This window comes from Erpetoichthys calabaricus, chromosome 13 (assembly GCF_900747795.2).
Source record: "Erpetoichthys calabaricus chromosome 13, fErpCal1.3, whole genome shotgun sequence".
NCBI lineage: Eukaryota > Metazoa > Chordata > Cladistia > Polypteriformes > Polypteridae > Erpetoichthys > Erpetoichthys calabaricus.
The window spans coordinates 2,997,723-3,018,772 of record NC_041406.2 but is presented as its reverse complement, the minus strand read 5'-3'; the positions used below and the strand labels follow the sequence as shown (position 1 = coordinate 3,018,772).

Genomic DNA, 21,050 nt, shown 5'->3' with positions numbered 1-21,050 from the left:
AATCCGCGATATATATTCACATATGCTTACATTTAAAATCCGCGATGGAGTGAAGCCGTGAAAGACGAAGCGCGATATAGTGAGGGATCACTGTAGATGTGAGTCAAAAAGGCCACAGTCAACAGCAGTGAGCTACATTGTGAGCTACAGAGGACTCCAACCTCAATGTCAAGAAAATCACACAGTAGACAGCACAACAGGTTTAAAGAGCAGCAGTATGAGGGGCCATCCCACGTCCCACTTGGTGTCCACACATCAGGATTTTGACTTTTTCCTGTATGGTTCGGTGGCCACCCTGCTAGTATGAGAGCCACACCACAGCTACCAAGTCTGACCATGAGGGGTGCTAGTGTGTCAGACCACTTCTCAGTTTCTCCCTCCTTTTATTGCCTTTCTTGAGCTTAACGTTATGTGGCATTGGGGCAGAATTTAGAAAGAATTCTGAAGAACAAGTCCTGATGACAGTTCATGTTCTTTTTATCAGGAATGTGAAATGCTGGAAATCATCAAGAATCTCTGTTGTAAGTAAAGCCCTCTTCTCTTTGCTGTTTAAGTCATACATTGTAACAGTAGAGGGCGCCCTTGTGGCACCTCATCTCCTTGGTTTCACGTTTTCGTTTTCCGAGGGTCGTTTTCCTTTGCCATTATTTATTTGACACCACGCTGTTAACACCTTGTTGTGTTCCCTTTCATATTATCACCAGATGTTGAATTTGTGGTGTCACCAGTAGTTCTGGTACCCAGTAAATATAGCAGCACTTGGCATCTTTGGGATTCCTCATTGGTTATTCCTATCAACTTTGTTCATTTTTGTTTTCCAAGCAGGCCGTAGCATTCAGTTTCATTTCAGTTTTTTGACTTCTCCTCTGTTTCCTAATCTTTGATTTTTGCTTTGCCCATTGGTGACATTTGCCCATTTCTGACTACATCATTTGTTTCCTGGATCATATCCTGGTTGTGCGTTTGCTCACAATACACGTCCTGAAAGTGACACCAGATTAGAATGAGTGCCCTCTAGTGGACCCTGGTATCCCTGCAGTTTTATAGTCTCCATTGTAGCCATTCAGCTGCTCATTCTATAAAGCACATTGGGCAATGTGGACTCACTGCTGCCCATTTAAGAGCCAAGTGTGGGAGGACCATGTGCCCACCCTAATCCAATCAAACAAGTTGGTCCTCCCACAATCAATAAAAAAGAAAAATTGCAGATCTCCTGTAGACATTGTATATTGTGGTGCTTGAAGTGGACCAGTGCCCACCAGCACCTTTTCCAGTTTTAATACAGGGTACCTTTTCATGAATCTTCAAGGGGCATCTTCATTCGGCTTTTACCGTCTATTGACATTTCACTGTACTGGCACCTGTTTTTAGCATAATGGTGAATACTGGCATGTTTTGAAGAATCTTCAAAGGGGTCCCCTCCTCTTCAAATGACTTTCACTATCGCACAACGATCAATCAAATTTTCACTGTACTGATATCTGTTTTTCACATACTGGTGAGCACCAGCACCTCTTTGAGAATCATTAAGGGGGACACCCCTCTTTAATCGACTTTCACGGTCAATCGAAAAATCCCAGCATCCGTTGTTAGCATACTGTTGAGCACTGAATGTATTGAGTGTTGACGTATCCCAGAGTTTGAATGTCACTGTATCGTGATAAAAAGAGAAATTTGCTTCCACTTTAAGCACTGGTATGTTGTGTTTGTCCTGGTCATTGGATGCCTGCTTTGCCAGTTATGATGCCAATCTGACTGTCCTAAACATGCATCGGTACATGGAATGTGTGAGCCGTCATCTGCAGGAAGCACGAAACAGAAAATTGCAGTTGCTATGTAACAGCAGGGGATATGTGGTGGGGGGCTTTGAATATAGCGAGTTTTACTGTATTGCGCTCAATTGTGTATTTTCGTTTGCCTTCCTATCACGTTTTTCAGTCTCTGTTGAATTTTGAATGGGAGGCATAAATTAAAGTGATCTTTGTTGGTGTGCGGGCGATGACCTGCGTTATGCACCTGCAGAGCAGAATACAGTAAAACGCTGAAATGGGAACAAAGCTTTAGGGGGTAGTATTCCTAGTTTTCCACCCCAAAAACATTATAACTCCCCAAAAACTGCATTTTCTTGAGTTTTGCATTTCACAACTGGAACAATAGCCTGCAAAATTAATTTTTACGGTCAGTTTTGCACAACTGTTTTGGAAATTCTCACTCATCATTAGTGGACACTGATTTGTGTGAAATGATTAAAATGTAACAAAGCCTGTTGAGCCACTGCCCACCAAAAGATGAGTGCATGTCACTGCCTGGGATCACGGGGGTCACCATTTCCTGCCTGGACTGACACACACCTCCCTAACTCGGGTGAATGCCAGCCTTCTGGCTGGGCATCTCTCTATGGAGACACACTGAGGTGGACAACCCACAGTGTAAAACAACAAGTCCAAGTCAGCCTTTATGTTGTATAGCGGCTTTCACAGAAAAGCATACATGGCAATTAAAAACAATAACTAGAACAAAATAATACAGAAAATGAAAGGAGACGGGCAGCGTGTTGGATTGTCTAATGATTCTTCTTTCCCCTTTTCTCTTTTATGTGACCAGCCTGCTGCGGTGAGTGTCATTTCCCTAAATAGCCGCAGTGTGATCCCTTCAGTCGGTTAACGCCTGACACTTGTGCTGTCCCTCTGATTCCTGCAGAGTGTGACTGCGGCCCGGTGGACCTGCTGTTTGTGCTGGACAGCTCCGAGAGCATCGGCCTGCAGAACTTCACCTTGGAGAAGGAGTTTGTCATCCGGGTCATCAGTAAGATCACACAGAACGGGAAGAGCAAGGTGGTTGCTGACATTTTGAGCCTTCATCCATCATCTCATAACTTTTATATGTTATTATAGTAACAAAGCTGGCAAATAAGGAGAAAAATGACAAGCACCCAAAAGCCAAGTGGGTTTATGGGACCTGAATACATGTACCATAGCTGAGGGCTCCATGGTCCTGCTGACTCACTGCCTTTAAGCCAAATGCCATAACTTAATAAGGGCATCTGATGCCCACTTGTGACCACTTGATGTGCACTGGAGTGGGCAGGCAGCACAGCAGAGACAGGACCAGCATAGGACATGGAAAAGAGTGCAGTGCAATGCTGTGCAGTCAGAAGATGTCTCACACTTCATATGGGATACACAGCAATGGTGAAGATATGAGGGGATAGACAGTGAAATGGAGATGTGAAAGGCACTTCATGAATTAGCTAGACAGCTATGGAATATGCCTAATGAAATGGACAGAGAAAAGGGATATGAAAGGCTCTATATGATGGACAGATAGATAGATATGACAGGCAGAATATAATGAATACCTAGATAGATAGATAGATAGATAGATAGATAGATAGATAGATAGATAGATAGATAGATAGATAGATAGATAGATAGATAGATAGATAGATAGATAGATAGATAGATAGATAGATAGATAGATAGATAGATAGATATGCAGGCACTATATAAATTAGCTAGACAGCTATGGAATGTGCCATATGAAATGAACATAGAATATGGATATGAAAGGCTCTATATGATAGACAGATAGATATGAAAGGCAGATTGTAATGAATAGATAGATAGGGGGCACTATAAAAATTAGCTAGACAGGTATGGAATGTGCCATATGAAATAAAGAGAGTAAAATGGATATGAAAATATACAGTGTATCCGGAAAGTATTCCCAGCGCATCACTTTTGCCACATTTTGTTATGTTCCAGCCTTATTCCAAAATGGATTAAATTCATTTTTTTCCTCAGAATTCTACACACAACACCCCATAATGACAATGTGAAAAAAGTTTACTTGAGGTTTTTGCAAATTTATTAAAAATAAAAAAACAGAGAAATCCCATGTCCATAAGTATTCACAGCCTTTGCTCAATACTTTGTCGATGCACCTTTGGCAGCAATTCCACCCTCAAGTCTTGTTGAATATGATGCCACAAGCTTGGCACACCTATCCTTGGCCAGTTTGGCCCATTCCTCTTTGCAGCACCTCTCAAGCTCCATCAGGTTGGATGGGAAGCGTCGGTGTACAGCCATTTTAAGATCTCTCCAGAGATGTTCAATCAGATTCAAGTCTGGGCTCTGGCTGGGCCACTCAAGGACATTCACAGAGTTGTCCTGAAGCCACTCCTTTGATATCTTGGCTGTGTGCTTAGGGTCGTTGTCCTGCTGAAAGATGAACCGTCGCCCCAGTCTGAGGTCAAGAGCGCTCTGAAGCAGGTTTTCATCCAGGATGTCTCTGTACATTGCTGCAGTCATCTTTCCCTTTATCCGGACTAGTCTCCCAGTCCCTGCCGCTGAAAAACATCCCCACAGCATGATGCTGCCACCACCATGCTTCACTGTAGGGACGGTGCCAGGTTTCCTCCAAACATGACGCCTGGCATTCACACCAAAGAGTTCAATCTTTGTTTCATCAGACCAGAGAATTTTGTTTCTCATGGTCTGAGAGTCCTTCAGGTGCCTTTTGGCAAACTCCAGGTGGGCTGCCATGTGCCTTTTACTAAGGAGTGGCTTCCGTCTGGCCACTCTACCATACAGGCCTGATTGGTGGATTGCTGCAGAGATGGTTGTCCTTCTGGAAGGTTCTCCTCTCTCCACAGAGGACCTCTGGAGCTCTGACAGAGTGACCATAGGGTTCTTGGTCACCTCCCTGACTAAGGCCCTTCTCCCCATGTCGCTCAGTTTAGATGGCCGGCCAGCTCTAGGAAGAGTCCTGGTGGTTTCGAACTTCTTCCACTTACGGATGATGTGCTGATTGGGACCTTCAAAGCAGCAGAAATTTTTCTGTAACCTTCTCCAGATTTGTGCCTCAAGACAATCCTGTCTCGGAGGTCTACAGACAATTCCTTTGACTTCATGCTTGGTTTGTGCTCTGACATGAACTGTTAACTGTGGGACCTTATATAGACAGGTGTGTGCCTTTCCAAATCAGGTCCAGTCAACTGAATTTACCACAGGTGGACACCAATGAAGCTGCAGAAACATCTCAAGGATGATCAGGGGAGACAGGAGGCACCTGAGCTCAATTTTGACCTTCATGGCAAAGGCTGTGAATATTTATCTACATGTGCTTTCTCAATTTTTTTATGTTTAATAAATTTGCAAAAATCTCAAGTAAACTTTTTTCACGTTGTCATTATGGGGTGTTGTGTATAGAATTCTGGGGAAAAAATGAATTTAATCCATTTTGGAATAAGGCTGTAACATAACAAAATGTGGAAAAAGTGACGCGCTGTGAATACTTTTTGGATGCACTGTAGATAGCTATGAATGGCAGTACATAATTAATAGATGTCACAAGTCACAAAATCAATATGGGATATACAGCAATCATGGAGATATGAAGGGATAGACAGTTGGAGATGTGAGTGGCATTACGTGAATTAGCCAGACAGGTATGGAATGTGCCATGTGAAACAGAGGGAGCGAGATGGATATGAAAGGCATTATAAGATACATAGAAAGATATGAAAGGCACTACATCAATTAACTTAACCACCTAATGTATACTGAAGTGGGCAGGCAGCACAGCAGACATTACCAACACATGACATGGAAGAGTGCAATATTACTTACTTAATGTAAGGCTGTACAAGGAAATGGGGGGATGAGTGGGGATGGCTTAAGCGTCACAAACACAACCAGTAGGGGGAGACAGAGAGCAGCAGAGCACACTACAAAGTGCAATAGAAGGAATGAAAAGAGTAATCTAGTTGATTAAAAATGCAAGAGAAAAGGAGAAAGGCGTCACGTCTAAAAATGGGAACTTGACAGAGAGATACAGTTGCAGATAGAGGGCGCCACACGACATCATAGCAGAGTCATCCTTGGTGCAGTGCTAACACAGCTCTGTAATTAATATAAGGAATTCAAAGGGTGTCATAAATGAATGTTGGGTGGAGCACTTTAGTCTATGATGACATGTGTTGCATATTGGTCAGACATCTGTAGATGTAACTGGTAAGAATAATAAGGGCGAAAGATTCCGTCACGTAAGCTCATTTGTGTTTAATTTTAATGATGGGGTTTGTAATATTCTTGTTTATCAAGGAGCTAGAATGTGGCCACATGTTGTGTGTTATTTGAACAGACAAGGAAGAATTTTAATGTTTACTTGACAATACTACTACTAATAATAATGATACACAGAGCTAGAAAAGAATCTGCCAGTAGGGGGCACCAAAGAGCAAGACAGCAGAGTGGCCATCAGCACAGCGTTTAGCAGATTTGAAAGCAAAATGATGAGAGCATCGACTCTGAGGATTGTTGACAAGCCCAGCGGTTCAGGAGAGCCTCAGAGTAGAGTCCACTGGATCAAGAAGAGCCAGCTGAGGTGGATTGGGCATGCGGCTCCCCCCTGGCACATCCCACTGGGCAGACCCCTCTTGCACCATACTTGGGACACGCTGGAGGGGGTTATATCTCTGGGCCAGCTTGGGAATGCCTGGGATGTGTAGTCAGAGATAGAGAACTCTGAGCTGACCCACCCGCTTGGTCTGCTGCCGCCGCAACCCTTCACTGGCAAAAGTGGTTTCCAAAAATGAGATGAGGTCGAGTAGATATTAATATTTAAAAACTGTGGTGCTCAACAAATCATTTTGTTTCTTCTTTCCAGATTTCACAAAAGTCCACTTTTCAAGTGATCCAGTACAGCCATCATGGCACTCGGCAACTCGTTGACCTGAGCGGCCCCCGGAAATCTGTGGCCGAGCTGAAAAGGTGAGGCTCCTTCAGCCAAAGTGACATATCGGAAATAAGCAACGTTCAGTGGGTTTCCAAAATTTGCCGGGAGGAATTGTTTTGAGGGTGCTGCTTCTTGGCACATATTGTCAGTGTGGCATAGTAAAGGCTTTGGACCTCAAACCCTGATGTTGTGGGTTCACATTCTGCTACTGACACTGTGTGACCCTGAGCAGGTCACTTCAGCTGCCTGTGCTCCGACTGGTAAAATGAAATGCAGCAAACTGTATCTCAGATGTTCTAAAGGGCAAAGTAAATAAATGTAAATGTCGTGGCTCCAGTGTCCTGGGTGCAAATCACACACTTGTCTGTGTGGCGTCTGCCTGTGATCCCATGGCTTTTCCTCTGGACACTCCGGTTTTCAGCCCAGATTGGTTGCTCATTTTGAGTGGGCCCTCCATTGGGTTTCTTCCTGCCTTGTGCTCAGTGCTGCCTGAACAGGCGTCAGCCTCCTGGGGCCCCAAACTCGGACAAATTGGCCTGAGAGTGTTATGTTTCAGTGATAACAGACTACCAGGAGGCTGCCTGTCTGATTGGTCTGTGGTCTAGAACGGCTTTTGGATGGAATAGTAGAAACAGACAGCATGGCCTCTGTGTAGGGCAGCAGCAAGACAGACAGACAGAGTGATCCCACGTGCGTCTGCAGGCCTCATTTATACCAATTTCAAATGGGCCAGTTAACACCTCTTGCACCAGTGGGTGTGTAGTTCCCAATGACTAATGATTTATCAATTGTAATCAGGAGACAAGACCAAGTTAAAGAGTTGGGGAGCAGCACCCCGGGTGAACCCCCATATATAACTGGACAGCATGCAACATGCACGGACGTGTTTTTAGACGCCAGTTCAAGTCAGAACTGAAGTAGGTTGGTAGCCATCATCATTATGTATGTAGATCTTGGACAGGAAGGGGAGGGTCCAGGAGGATGGACAACGGAAGTGACATCAGCACTGGAGTGACAGTTAGGCTAACATTCTGCAGCGGGAGGAAGAGAGAGGGCATAAAACCACACTGCCAATCCCTGGGTCGGCAGGTTATTACCATTACCTGAGTCCTTAAGCTGCCCCCCATGTGCACGCATGTGACACACTATATATACAAGTGGACTGCGTGCTGCCTCGCACTAAGGAGACCTGAGTCCTCCCTTTGTGCAGTTTGCATGTTCTCTCTGTGTCCTCAGAGTTGTTCCAGTTTCAAAGTCATGCATGTTAAGTGAACTGGTGATGCTGAATTGGCCCCTGTGTGCGTTTGGTGTGTATGTGTGTGTGTTCACCCTGCAATGGTATTGCACCCTGTCCAGGGTTTGTTCCTGCCTTGTACCCTGTGCTAGCTGGGATAGGCACCAGCCCGCCAAAGAGACCCTGGTCTGTGTGAAGCGAGCTAGAAATTGACATGACATCACTATATACTGTATGCTACATATTACCAATGTTTTGCCCTCCATTGCAATGACATGAAAAGATTGTGCAAAAATTAATTTTAGCATGGACTTAGTCCTCCATAGTTAATTAGTTTGAATTTGAGTAAGTTCTTTGAACAAGCCCCCCCTGGTGGTAGAATTGAACTCTGGCCAGGCTGTCCAGAGTTTATCAGTTTATCGGTTCCTTATTGTCAGGCGTGGAGTCCAGCAAAATTCCTACTTGATGTGCTAATCAATATGGGGTCAGTTCCTGCCTCATGTCCAGTGCTGCAGGGAGAGGCTGCAGCCCCCTGCAACCCTCATCTGGATGAAGCGGATTTTGGAATTTTATGTTGTGCTCTGTCAATCTGCTACCCCTTGGTCAGGGAGTCATAATCCAGATGAAAATAAAGTGGGTGCCTGAAAGACTTTTGGGATGTGGCAGCCCATCAGACGCCAGACAATTTAGACTTTGTGCCTGTAGACTTTGGGTACCCAGCTGGTAATAATATTAATAACAGTAATAATAATACAATGTATTTTTATAGGAGAGTGGCTCCCTGCTCCTGTCTTTTTTCTCAGTGTAGCAGTGACGCCATTTTCTAATCCTAATTCTAAGGCTGAACTCATAGCCCAATATCAGGATGGGGGTCTATTCTGGTGACATTAGGACCAGCCTTTGATGTAACGCACATCATTCCAATCGTCAGTGACTCACACACCAACACTGGGATCGCCTTAGATTAAACCGAAGTACCCATCTTTATAATATGAGAAAACCCAAAGAGACATGGGGGAGGGACATGAGAAAGGCCACGGTGCACAGTCAGGTGTCGGACCCAGGGCACTGGGGGTGTGAGGCAAGGGCACTCTGAAGACCTGCAACAAGAGTAGACAGTGATGGGTGACCTCGTATCAGACAGTGCAATTCACTGAGAGAGCCCTCCCAAATAAACCATATGGATCTGCGTATAGAGAAGGCAATGCCACAACGAGTGAGCGGACCCTGCTTTGAGACCTCCGCCTGTAGGTGAGGTGCTCCAGATCTTCATTCTTTTTTGTTATCCCTACCCAATAATGCGCGCCATATGGCAGACAACGGAAAGGCACCATACTCTGTGTCCTCAGCAATAGCTGCAGTGGCTCAGTGTCAGAGAGCGGGGTCTCGATGTCATAGTGTGATAACAAGACGGGTTTGTACACTTTGTGTTTAGGTTTGAATGTTCTTTTACATAAATATGACAAGCAACTCCTGTGCTGGGCTACTGCATGAAACAAACGAATGGGCGCCCCCTATCTGCAGGGCCGGAGATGAGCACTTGAGAATGTGACACAAGTCCACAAAAACTCAGTGAATTATGGCTTTCATTATCATTAACATTTAGAGCCATCAAGAACATGCCTTGGATTGCTGGAGGGACCTTCACTGGTGAAGCCCTGGATTTCGCTGCCCAATCCTTTGCCAAATCGTCCTCATCGAACAAAGTGGCTGTAGTCCTCACTGACGGCAGGTCCGACTCCAGAGACCCCAAACCGATCTCAGCCCTCTGCAAGGTGGCCGGCATGAGAGTAAGTAAAGTATTCAATTAGGAGTCCATGTTCAACACTTACGACATTCTATCTATCTATCTATCTATATAGTGCCTTTCATATCTATTTAATTTTTTGTTGCTCTCCCAGTTTAAGTGCTGTAAATGTTAATTTCCACTGGCACAGTGGTTGCCACTGCTGCCAACACAGCTCCAGTGGACTCGATTTAAGTTCCAGCCCGGGCATTGTCTGTATGGAGTCCACATGTTCTCTCCATGTCTGCATGTCCTTTTCTCCCATTAAGACTTGCTGGTTACATTAACTGCTCACGCTAAACCAGCATTATATGATTGAGTATTTCTATGCACGTCAGTGTGCCCAGTAATGCACTGGTACCCCATTCATGGTTGGTTTCTGACTTGTATTCTTGTTCTACTGAGACCCTGAAGAGGAGAAAATAGTCAGAGAAAATGGAAGGTTAGATAAAACGAGACGAGATTAGACAGGAGTCCCCGTTGACTGTGATGTTTGCTGATGACATTGTGATCTGTAGCGATAGTAGGGAGCAGGTTGAGGAGACCCTGGAGAGTTGGAGGTTTGCTCTGGAGAGGAGAGGAATGAAGGTCAGTAGGACCACTAAGACAGAATGCATGTGTGTAAATGAGATGGAGGTCAGTGGAATGGTGAGGATGAAGGGAGTAAAGTTGAAGAAGGTGGAGGAGTGTAAATACTTGGGATCAACAATACAGAGTAATGGGGATTGCAGATGAGAAGTGAAAAAGAGAGTGCAGGCAGAGTGGAAAGGGTGGAGAAGAGTGTCAGGAGTGATTTGTAACAGACGGGTATCAGCAAGAGTGAAAGGGAAGGTCTACAGGACGGTAGTGAGACCAGCTATGTTATATGAGCTGGAGTCGGTGGCACAGGAGACAGAGCTGGAGGTGGCAGAGTTAAAGATGTTAAGATTTGCATTGGGTGTGACGAGGATGGACAGGATTAGAAATGAGGACATTAGAGGGTCAGCTCAAGTTGGACGGTTGGGAGACAAAGTCAGAGAGGTGAGATTGCGTTGGTTTGGACATGTGCAGAGGAAAGATGCTAAGTGTATTGGGAGAAGGATGCTAAGGATAGAGCTGCCAGGCAAGAGAAAAAGAGGAAGGACTAAGAGAAGATTTATGGATGTGGTGAGAGAGGACATGCAGGTGATGGGGGTGACAAAGCAAGATGACGAGGACAGGAAGAGATGGAACAAGATGATCCGCTGTGGCAACCCCTAACAGGAGCAGCCGAAAGAAGAAGAAGAAGATAAAACTTTTCATTTCATATACCCTGAAGGACAGATGGGCAGCTGCTTCTAAAAGTTCATACTGACCCAGCTTGAGATCTGCGCACCAGGAAGCGTTTTTGTGTTGCCTGGTATGTCACCCTGGACAGAACTGCCACAGCGTTATTTTCAGAAGGACTGTTTTATGCAGTCAAGTCTCAAATTCTCTTCAACCAGATGGAGTTGACAGCTCAATCTACCATAAAGTTCAACACTGCAGCTCAAGTGTATTATGTGCTCACATGGCAGGAATGTCTAAACCTGCTGATTTGGTGCCTCCTTGTGGCCAGAAGGTGCCACTGCTTGTTGTGCATTCTCCATGGTTTTCTTAGTATGTCTTTGTGAACAAGTTAATCTAATCAAATGTTTGAGACAGAGCCATCTGTAACAGGTGTAAGGCAGGGACTTACACTGCAGGGGGCGCTGGTTAGCACTCTCAGTCATTATATGATACTAATTAATGACGACGTCTGATGTTGGAGCCAGCAAACCGATTAATGACTTTAAGTAACAAAATCCGTAATTCTCAAAGCCGACCAACCCAATTCAGAAGACACAAGGTGTGTACCAACAGTCCATGGCAGAGCCCGCTCACTCATAGTTTAACCCAATGTGCACAAGCTCTGGGAGGAAACTGCAACACTGGGAGGCTTTGCCAAAACCAATTCATTTCCTCAAACAAAGTCTAGGCACATAAATAGGAATTCCCACATTCCAGTTTATGTAGTTACCTGGAAATGGAATTTTCAAAAAGGCTTTCACTTTTGAGACCCCCTAAGGTTCAAGACAAGTAAACATTAGATTGAGGAATGCCTTCCAATGGCAGATAGCGACTGATCTGAAAAGTCTGCTCTGAGATTTTTCACATAAGGAGGACAGAAGCTTCGAGGTCAGCTAGAGATGCTCTAAACTTGCATTTTTCTGAGGTCTTCACATGTGAGTAAGTGGGTAACCCCTGGTAGTAACAGGGACTACTAAGGAAGTACTGAGGGATTTAGAAATTGTAGCGAAAGAGAGAAGAGCTGTTGAGATTAAATAAGATGAAATCAAACAAATCACCAGGACCAGCTAATATTTACCCTCAAGTTCTTAAGGAGGCTAGCGAGTACAGAAATAAACCCTTGACACATATTTATAGGAAGTCACTGGGCACTGGGGAGATTCTGAAGGACTGGAAAATAACAAATGTCATCCCATTATATTAAAAGAAGGACCAGGAAGATCTGAGCAACTACAGCCCAGTAAGCTTAACATGTATCACAGGAAAATGAATGGAAGGAATTATTAGGGTTAAGACAGAGCAGCACCTGGCAAGGACAGAAGTTATTAGGAACAGTCAGCATGAGGTCAGAAGAGGAAGGTCGCGTTTTACTAACAGGCTGGAATTCTATGAGGAAGCAACAAAAGGATACAATCATAGTGGAGCAAATGAGATTATTTATCTTGGACTTTCAGAAAGCATTTGATAAGGTGCCACATGAGAGGATGGGCATCAAACTAAAAGAAGTGTCAGTTCAGTGTGTGGTGTGTAAGTGGGTGCAGAATTGGCTCAGATTTGGGAAGCAGAGGGTGATGTTGTGAGGAACCTCATCAGAACTGGGTGATGTTAAGAGTGGTGACCGGGACTATCTTACAGACAGACCTCAGTATGTGCGTCTCGGGAACTGCAGGTCTAACATTGTGGTCAGGAGCGCCACAGGGGACTGTGCTTTCTCCGGTCCTGTTCAGCCTATATACATCGGATTTCCAACACAACTCGGAGTCCTGCCACGTGCAAAAGTTCGCTGACGACACTGCTATCGTGGGCTGCATCAGGAGTGGGCAGGAGGAGGAGCATAGGAACCTCATCACGGACTTTGTTAAATGGTGCGACTCCACCTACAACTGAACACCAGCAAACCAAGGAACTTGTGGTGGATTTTAGGAGGCCCAGGCCCCTCATGGACTTCATGGTCATCAGAGGTGACTGTGTGCAGAGGGTGCAGACCTATAAATACCTGGGAGTGCAGCTGGATGATAAATTGGACTGGACTGCCAATACTGGTGCTATCTGCAAATAAGTACACAGCCGACTATACTTTCTTAGAAGGCTGGCGTCCTTCAGCATCTGCAATAAGATGCTGCAGATGTTCTATCAGATGGTTGTGGCGAGCGCCCCCTTTTACGCAGTGGTGTGCTGGGGAGGCAGCATAAAGAAGAGTGACGCCTCACGCCTGGACAAACTGGTGAGGAAGGCAGGCTCTATTGTTGGCATGGAGCTGGACAGTTTGACATCTGTGGCAGAGCGATGGGCACTGAGCAGACTCCTGTCAATCATGGAGAATCCACTGCATCCACTGAACAGGATCATCTCCAGACAGAGGAGCAGCTTCAGCGACAGACTGCTGTCACCATCCTGCTTCACTGACAGACTGAGGAGATCGTTCCTCCCCCAAACTATGCGACTCTTCAATTCCACCCGGGGGGGGTAAACGTTAACATTATACAAAGTTATTGTCTGTCTGTTATACCTGCATTGTTATCACTCTTTAATTTAGTATTGTTTCTTATCAGTATGCTGCTGCTGGAGTATGTGAATTTCCCCTTGGGGATTAATAAAGTATCTATCTCTCTATCTATCTATATCTCTGTCTATCTCAGCAGGGGGCAGTGTGAGGCAGCTGATATTTTTAATATATATAAATGGTTTAGATAGGAATCTAAGTAACCATCTGGTTAAGTTTGGAGATGATACCAAGATAGGTGGATTGGCAGATAATTTGAAATCCATTATATCATTACATAAGGACGTGGATAGCATACAGGCTTGGGCAGATTTGTGGCAGATTAAATTTAGTGTCAGTAAATATAAAGAATTACACATACGAAGTAACAATGTGAGGTTTGAACACAATGGGTGGTCGGGAAATTGAGAGTCCACCTTATGAGAAAGATTTAGGAGTCATAGAGGACTCTAAGCTATCGACTTCCAGACAGTGTCCAGAAGCCATTAAGAAGGCTAACAGAATGTCAGGTTATATAGCGCCTTGATGTGTGGAGTACAAGTCACAGGAGGTTCTGCTCAAGCTTTATAACACACTGGTGAGGCCTCATCTGGAGTCCTGGGTGAAGTTCTGGGCCCACCAGACATAGCAGTACTAGAGAAAGTCCAGAGAAGAGCAACTAGGCTGATTACAGGGGGCTACAGGGGATGAGTGATGAGGAAAGATTAAAAGAGCTGAGCCTTTACAGGAGATGAAGAGGAGACCTGACTGAAGTGTTTAAAATGATGAAGGGAATTAGTCCAGTGGATCAAGACTGTTATTTTAGAATGAGTTCATCAAGAACACGGGGACACAGTTGGAAACTAGTGAGGGGGAAATTTTGCACAAACATTACAAACTTTTTCTTCACTCAGAGAACCACAGACACGCTGCGTGAATGAGTGACCAAGTAGTGTGGTGGACAGTAAGACTTTAGGGACCTTCAAAACTCAACTTGATGTTATTTTGGAAGAATTAAGTGGATGGGATTGGAGTTGGGCTGAATGGTCTGTTCTCGTCCAGATTGTTCTAATATTCTAATGTTTAGGTGGACATGAACAATTCTACTGACTGCCATTTGCTGATAAGAGGGTGGATTGTCCAATTCAGAGGTTTTGAAATTGGACAATGGCCTGCAAATATACTGCTGTCCCAATACACATAAAAACCAGTTCAACTCACCAAATGGGGTCATCCCATGAAAAACCGAGGCTTGTGTAGAAGCCCAGCTGGTTTAATCTATGAGCATCCGTCCACTCAACCATCTCCTGGGTGGCCACCTCAAATAGCGGATGTCCCTGGATGAAGTTCGTCTCAGTTTGGCTAATTTGCCTTCTTGTTCTGCCTCCCTGCGATTCTCCTTCTCCTGAGGTAGCGGCTGTCATTTAAAAGCAATGAGCTTCCCGCTAGAAATGGCGCATCACAGCCTCCATTGTCACAGCAACATTGAAAACTTGGAAGCCTAATGAGTGGGGTCCTCCAAATGTAGCCTTCACCTCCAGCATCTGAATAAATTCTGCATGTACTCGAAATCTCTGCACAATGTTGGGGCAACGAGCAGAACGAAGACTCACCAGATTTGTCCCCTCAGCCTATGTAACCTTATCAGGTTTTATGATTCGCAAGGTTTTGTCATGTAATTTTTGTTTTTTGAAGCATGTGACCATGAAATGCACAGAACCACAACCAATGCATCACATGATCCATCTTTAACTTGTGGTTACATTGGTGCCTTCGTGCTTCATTCTCTCCAGCTGGTGGAATCTGTTGCTTGACGGGGGGGGTTAAGCAAGTGACCCCTGGATTAAATATTACCGTGCTGGCGATGTGTGTTATCCCTCAATGCATAAAACAAACCTTTAGTTTCAACAATCAGGCAGTTAGGTTGGTTTCTTGACTCCCTTTTTGTTTATCGGATTACGGCTCTCGGTTTCCCTTTTTTTTTTGTTCCAGCTGCACAGCTTTCCTCTGTCTCTCTGGCTTTCGACTTCCTGCTTGTTCCTTTCGAATTTTCTTTGGCAACGCGTTCTGAATCTGCCAGCATTCATTAAACTCTCCATTATCCAGTGGGACGTTGCCCCGCTGCTTGCTAATCATACAGATTGTCAAGCCTGCCTCTTGAGTTTGGGGTCAGGCTGATTCTTGATTCTCGGTCTCATTGGAGCCTTGTGGCCTAGTTTTACACCTTTCTGAGCTGGGCAGATCGGGTTGCAGAACCATTTTTTACTTTAGTACAGTATACAGCAGTCATATTAAATTAAGAAATCGGAATAGAAATGTTCAGCCGTGACATCTTTTTGTAAAAATCACTAAAATGACATTGTAATCATTTCAAGCACTTTCTTCCCTTTAGGTGTTTGCCATTGGAGTAGAGGACATATTTAGAAAAACGTCAGATCATCGTGCACTCCAGGAAATCAGCTGCAAAACCACTGCAAGCCCTGGGATGTACGTGAATGTCGCCGACTACGCCGAACTTCTGGAGGAAGCCTTACTACAGAATGTCACGAGGTTTGTCTGTCAGGGTAAGTAAGGAAAGCTCCCTTCATCTTGTTTTGGCCTGCAATTGTGTGGCCCGCTAGTGTTAAGGTAACAAAGTCACTGAATCGCTGGGTAATAAGGAGTGCATCACCTAAAAAAATAAAAGCTTAAGAACTTTACTTGTAAAGGACCTTGAAGGGCTGTTCTGATAGAAAGGTGCTGTATAAAATCAAAGTTAGGTAACTGTAATTCATTTTTAAAATGCCATTCAAAGAAAATGTCAAAAAAACTACTTAAGAAGTGTAAAGAAAATCGAAAGAGAGATGATAAAGAGTTGGGGTCCTGAAGGTAGCCCTGTTGATTATCCAGGAAAAAAAATAGAAGTGCAAAGCACCACAGAAAAGCAATGCAGGCTGATCTTTGCTGGGTTCAGTTTTAGCTTTTCTACAACTGAACACCGACGTCCAGTCAAGTTCAGGTTTACATGGCTGTGTGGCCAGAAGAGGCAAAGTTGTGGTTGTTCTGCTTGGATGTGATGTCAGCAGGTCTTTTTGTGTTCATCTGTTCTAAAGGCAGACATGAAAGACTGTAGTGACCACAAGGGGGCACCAGAGAGTCCCAAACCACAGACCCAGAAATACACCAGACGTTAACAGAATAAAATAAAGGATTTTTATTCCAGAATGCACCTTTACAGACCTCCTTCCAGCAATGTGCCACAAAATACAATAAACTGACAATGCGTCCTCCTTCTGTCCTCCAGTTGAGGGTTGCCTGCTGCCTCCCAACTCTGAGTCCACTACATTAGGCAGCGGGCTCCTTTTTTTGCCAGACCCAGGAATGCTTCCAGTGCCATGTCATATCTTCCGGGTGGCACCTCTGATCCTCCCTCCAAAAGTGCCCTCTCTCATTCCCCAGGGACCCTGACAGATCTGCACTTACAGTACAGACTCCATCTCCCAAGCACCCCAGCGGGTGTCCAGTCTGGGTTCCCATACGAGGACCACTGCCACCTGGCTTTTGGAGGATGGAACCACTCCCGACTCGTGGCTTCTGCTGGTCCCTCCATTAACTTACACCTGCCGGGTACAAAGTTATTTATTTATTCTGCCAACCAATCTGTCTGCATTGTCATAAAGGCCTCATAAAGGTAATGGGTTCTTCTCTGTCTCATACAGGATGCCCATTCTCCTCCTTCACTGCTTAGTTCCTGTGTCGCTCCTTGATCATTCCTTGATTTTTCCTACTATGAGAACTTGTATATATATATATATATCTGTATTTGTATATATGTATATACAGTACATCCGGAAAGTATTCACAGCACATCACTTTTTCCACATTTTGTTATGTTACAGCCTTATTCCAAAATGGATTAAATTCATTTTTTTCCTCAGAATTCTACACAAAACACCCCATAATGACAACGTGAAAAAAGTTTACTTGAGATTTTTGCAAATTTATTAAAAATAAAGAAGCTGAGAAATCCCATGTCCATAAGTATTCACAGCCTTTGCTCAATACTTTGTCGATGCACCTTTGGCAGCAATTCCAGCCTCAAGTCTTGTTGAATATGATGCCACAAGCTTGGCACACCTATCCTTGGCCAGTTTGGCCCATTCCTCTTTGCAGCACCTCTCAAGCTCCATCAGGTTGGATGGGAAGCGTCGGTGCAGAGCCATTTTAAGATCTCTCCAGAGATCAATCAATCGGATTCAAGTCTGGCTGGGCCACTCAAGGACATTCACAGAGTTGTCCTGAAGCCACTCCTTTGATATCTTGGCTGTGTGCTTAGGGTCGTTGTCCTGCTGAAAGATGAACCTTCGCCCCAGTCTGAGGTCAAGAGCGCTCTGGAGCAGGTTTTCATCCAGGATGTCTCTGTACATTGCTGCAGTCATCTTTCCCTTTATCCTGACTAGTCTCCCAGTTCCCCACAGCATGATGCTGCCACCACCATGCTTCACTGTAGGGATGGTATTGGCCTGGTGATGAGCGGTGCCTGGTTTCCTCCAAACGTGACGTCTGGCATTCACACCAAAGAGTTCAATCTTTGTCTCATCAGACCAGAGAATTTTGTTTCTCATGGTCTGAGAGTCCTTCAGGTGCCTTTTGGCAAACTCCAGGCGGGCTGCCATGTGCCTTTTACTAAGGAGTGGCTTCCGTCTGGCCACTCTACCATACAGGCCTGATTGGTGGATTGCTGCAGAGATGGTTGTCCTTCTTGAAGGTTCTCTTCTCTCCACAGAGGACCTCTGGAGCTCTGACAGAGTGACCATCGGGTTCTTGGTCACCTCCCTGACTAAGGCCCTTCTCTCCTGATCGCTCAGTTTAGATGGCCGGCCAGCTCTAGAAAGAGTCCTGGTGGTTTTGAACTTCTTCCACTTATAGATGATGGAGGCCACTGTGCTCATTGGGACCTTCAAAGCAGCAGAAATTTTTCTGTAACCTTCCCCAGATTTGTGCCTCGAGACAATCCTGTCTCGGAGGTCTACAGACAATTCCTTTGACTTCATGCTTGGTTTGTGCTCTGACATGAACTGTCAGCTGTGGGACCTTCTATAGACAGGTGTGTGCCTTTCCAAATCATGTCCAGTCAACTGAATTTACCACAGGTGGACTCCAATGAAGCTGCAGAAACATCTCAAGGATGATCAGGGGAAACAGGATGAACCTGAGCTCAATTTCGAGGTTCATGGCAAAGCTGTGAATACTTATGTACATGGGATTTCTCAATTTTTTTATTTTTAATAAATTTGCAAAAATCTCAAGTAAACTTTTTTTCACGTTGTCATTATGGGGTGTTGTGTGTAGAATTCTGAGGAAAAAAATGAATTTAATCCATTTTGGAATAAGGCTGTAACATAACAAAATGTGGAAAAAGTGATGCACTGGGAATACTTTCCGGGTGCACTGTATGTATATGTGTATATATATATATATATATATATACATATATATATATATATATATATATATATATATATATATATATATATATATATATATGTGTGTGTGTGTGTATATACAAGAGGATACCCCAAAATAACCAGAATTATAAAAAAAAATGTAATAATTTTTACTTATTGAAAATTTAGTCTTCTTCAAAGTCCTCACCATGTGAAGGAATGCACTTGTCCCGATGGTTTACCCACTGGTGGAAACATTTTTGGAAGCGTTGAAGAGGAGTGTTGTCCAAGGCCTGCAGTGATTTTTCTTTGACTTCCTCCACGGTACAAAAATGCTTTTCTTTGAGTTCTTTTTTCATATGCAGGAACAAGAAATAGTCACACGGAGCAAAGATCAGGCGAGTAGGGAAGGTGGCAAGAAGTCCAATACACACAAGTCAATTCAGAAATCTGTTCAATAGTCCAATAACGATGAACTTCGTAAATTGCATTGCTAACATTTTCAAGATTTTTGTCATTCCTAATTGTGGAAGGTCGGCCAGATCTCGGTTGGTCTTCAAGTGAAATTTCCCCTCATTTGAAATGTGAAAATTGCTAGTAGACCTGAGTTTTACTTAAAGCTTCCTCTTTTAAAGCAGTTTCAAGCATAACTGCAGTTTCAGCAACTGTTTTCCCTATGAGGAAACAAAATTTAACACAGATTCACTGTTCTTTATGATCACCCGTCACAAAGAACAACAGGTCTGCATTAAATTATTATTATTATTATTACTAGGGGGTTCGTCCCCTGCTCGCTTCACTCGCCAACACCCCGGCCTGCGCTCTGCTGCTCATATTGTGAACAGGGAGGCTGAACACACCCCAAGGAGATGCGTTGGCTCCTCCAAAACCCCCTCTTAAATGATGATACATTGGGAAACAAATATTTTTTTTTTTACCTCCTCTTTGCTCGATCAGCTGCTGGCTTGCTGCTGCTGCCATGCCACGTGATCTGCATCTCGTGCGGCACTTCAAACATTTAAATTCCTGTACAGCAGCCGTCCTACCCTTTGTCTTTTATTTCCGGCCCCGGGTGTGGTTAAATCTCTTGGCACAAAGTCTCGTCTCGCGGGACGTGAGTTCTTGATATTTTTTTAGTTTATAATTTTAAAACAGAATAAGAATCTGAAAATCTAACAACATCACATTAAAGTTCGGTAAATTCTGCAAAGAATGATACCAAACATATATATGTAGGTTTTAAAATAAGTCCAATTTAAAGCGTGACAAAAAAGTGACATAAAAACATCACATAAAATCATTGTACTTTTTTTTAAGCGTAGGATTTTGTATAGAGAGAGAGTAGATTAAATTATTATTATTGAAACGATTTTTTTTTCAATTCCGGTTATTTTTGGGTACTCCCTCGTATATTGTCAAACTTGGATCACAGAGTTGCAATGGAGACTGGAAAAGGGATCAGGCGCAAAACCTTTACTGCTGACCCAGCAGGTGCAAACATAAGACCTTATTCAAGGGGTTTGCCAACAGCAGAAATAGCACACAGGTTGCAGCTGTCAAATGTGGTGGTCCAGGTCCCCTCTCCAGGTCAAAAGAACACTTCAAAAGTCTTCTTCTTCATGAAGCAGGTTCAGTGGCTCGGAAACAGCGACTGGAGCAGACGGAGTCTGAGGGAGAGGGGACATGAGAGGGGTCTGTTAGGTAGGCCAGCGCTTGGCATTCTAAATGTTCTAAACCTCATGCAAGAAGCATGTTGTGCCATAAACCTTCAAGCCAGCAGATGATCCTGCAAAGGGGACACATAAGAGTGCTTTTATTTCTCATTGAAATCCTGTTTAAGAGGGAGTTTCTGAAGGGCAGCTGTGTTTCTCTGCCATAGCTTTACTGTTTAACAGAGAGAGACAGCTCACAGTTATGAGCGTAAGAGCGTGCTGCTGGCGGTGCTATGCGGGAGGAGAAACGGAGCAGGGGAACTACTGAAGCGCACAAGGGTGACATCACTGTGGCGACACCGGTCACAAATATATTTCTTATATTTATCCTTGCGTTTGTGCTCTTGTCACACAAAGGCTCAAAAAGTGAAGCGAACCTCCAAAA

At 44.2% G+C, this 21,050-nt stretch overlaps 1 protein-coding gene across 1 annotated transcript in view; it reads left to right on the top strand.

The window, feature by feature from the left end:
- LOC114664076 (collagen alpha-1(VI) chain-like) overlaps positions 1 to 21,050 on the top strand; it is a 146,285-nt gene that overhangs the window by 107,225 nt on the left and 18,010 nt on the right. The window contains exons 27-32 of the mRNA XM_051936114.1: positions 485 to 521; positions 705 to 736; positions 2,637 to 2,834; positions 6,670 to 6,773; positions 9,579 to 9,762; positions 15,920 to 16,091. Coding sequence (XP_051792074.1) covers positions 485 to 521; positions 705 to 736; positions 2,637 to 2,834; positions 6,670 to 6,773; positions 9,579 to 9,762; positions 15,920 to 16,091 — 727 coding nt within the window. The remainder of the gene's footprint in view (positions 1 to 484; positions 522 to 704; positions 737 to 2,636; positions 2,835 to 6,669; positions 6,774 to 9,578; positions 9,763 to 15,919; positions 16,092 to 21,050) is intronic.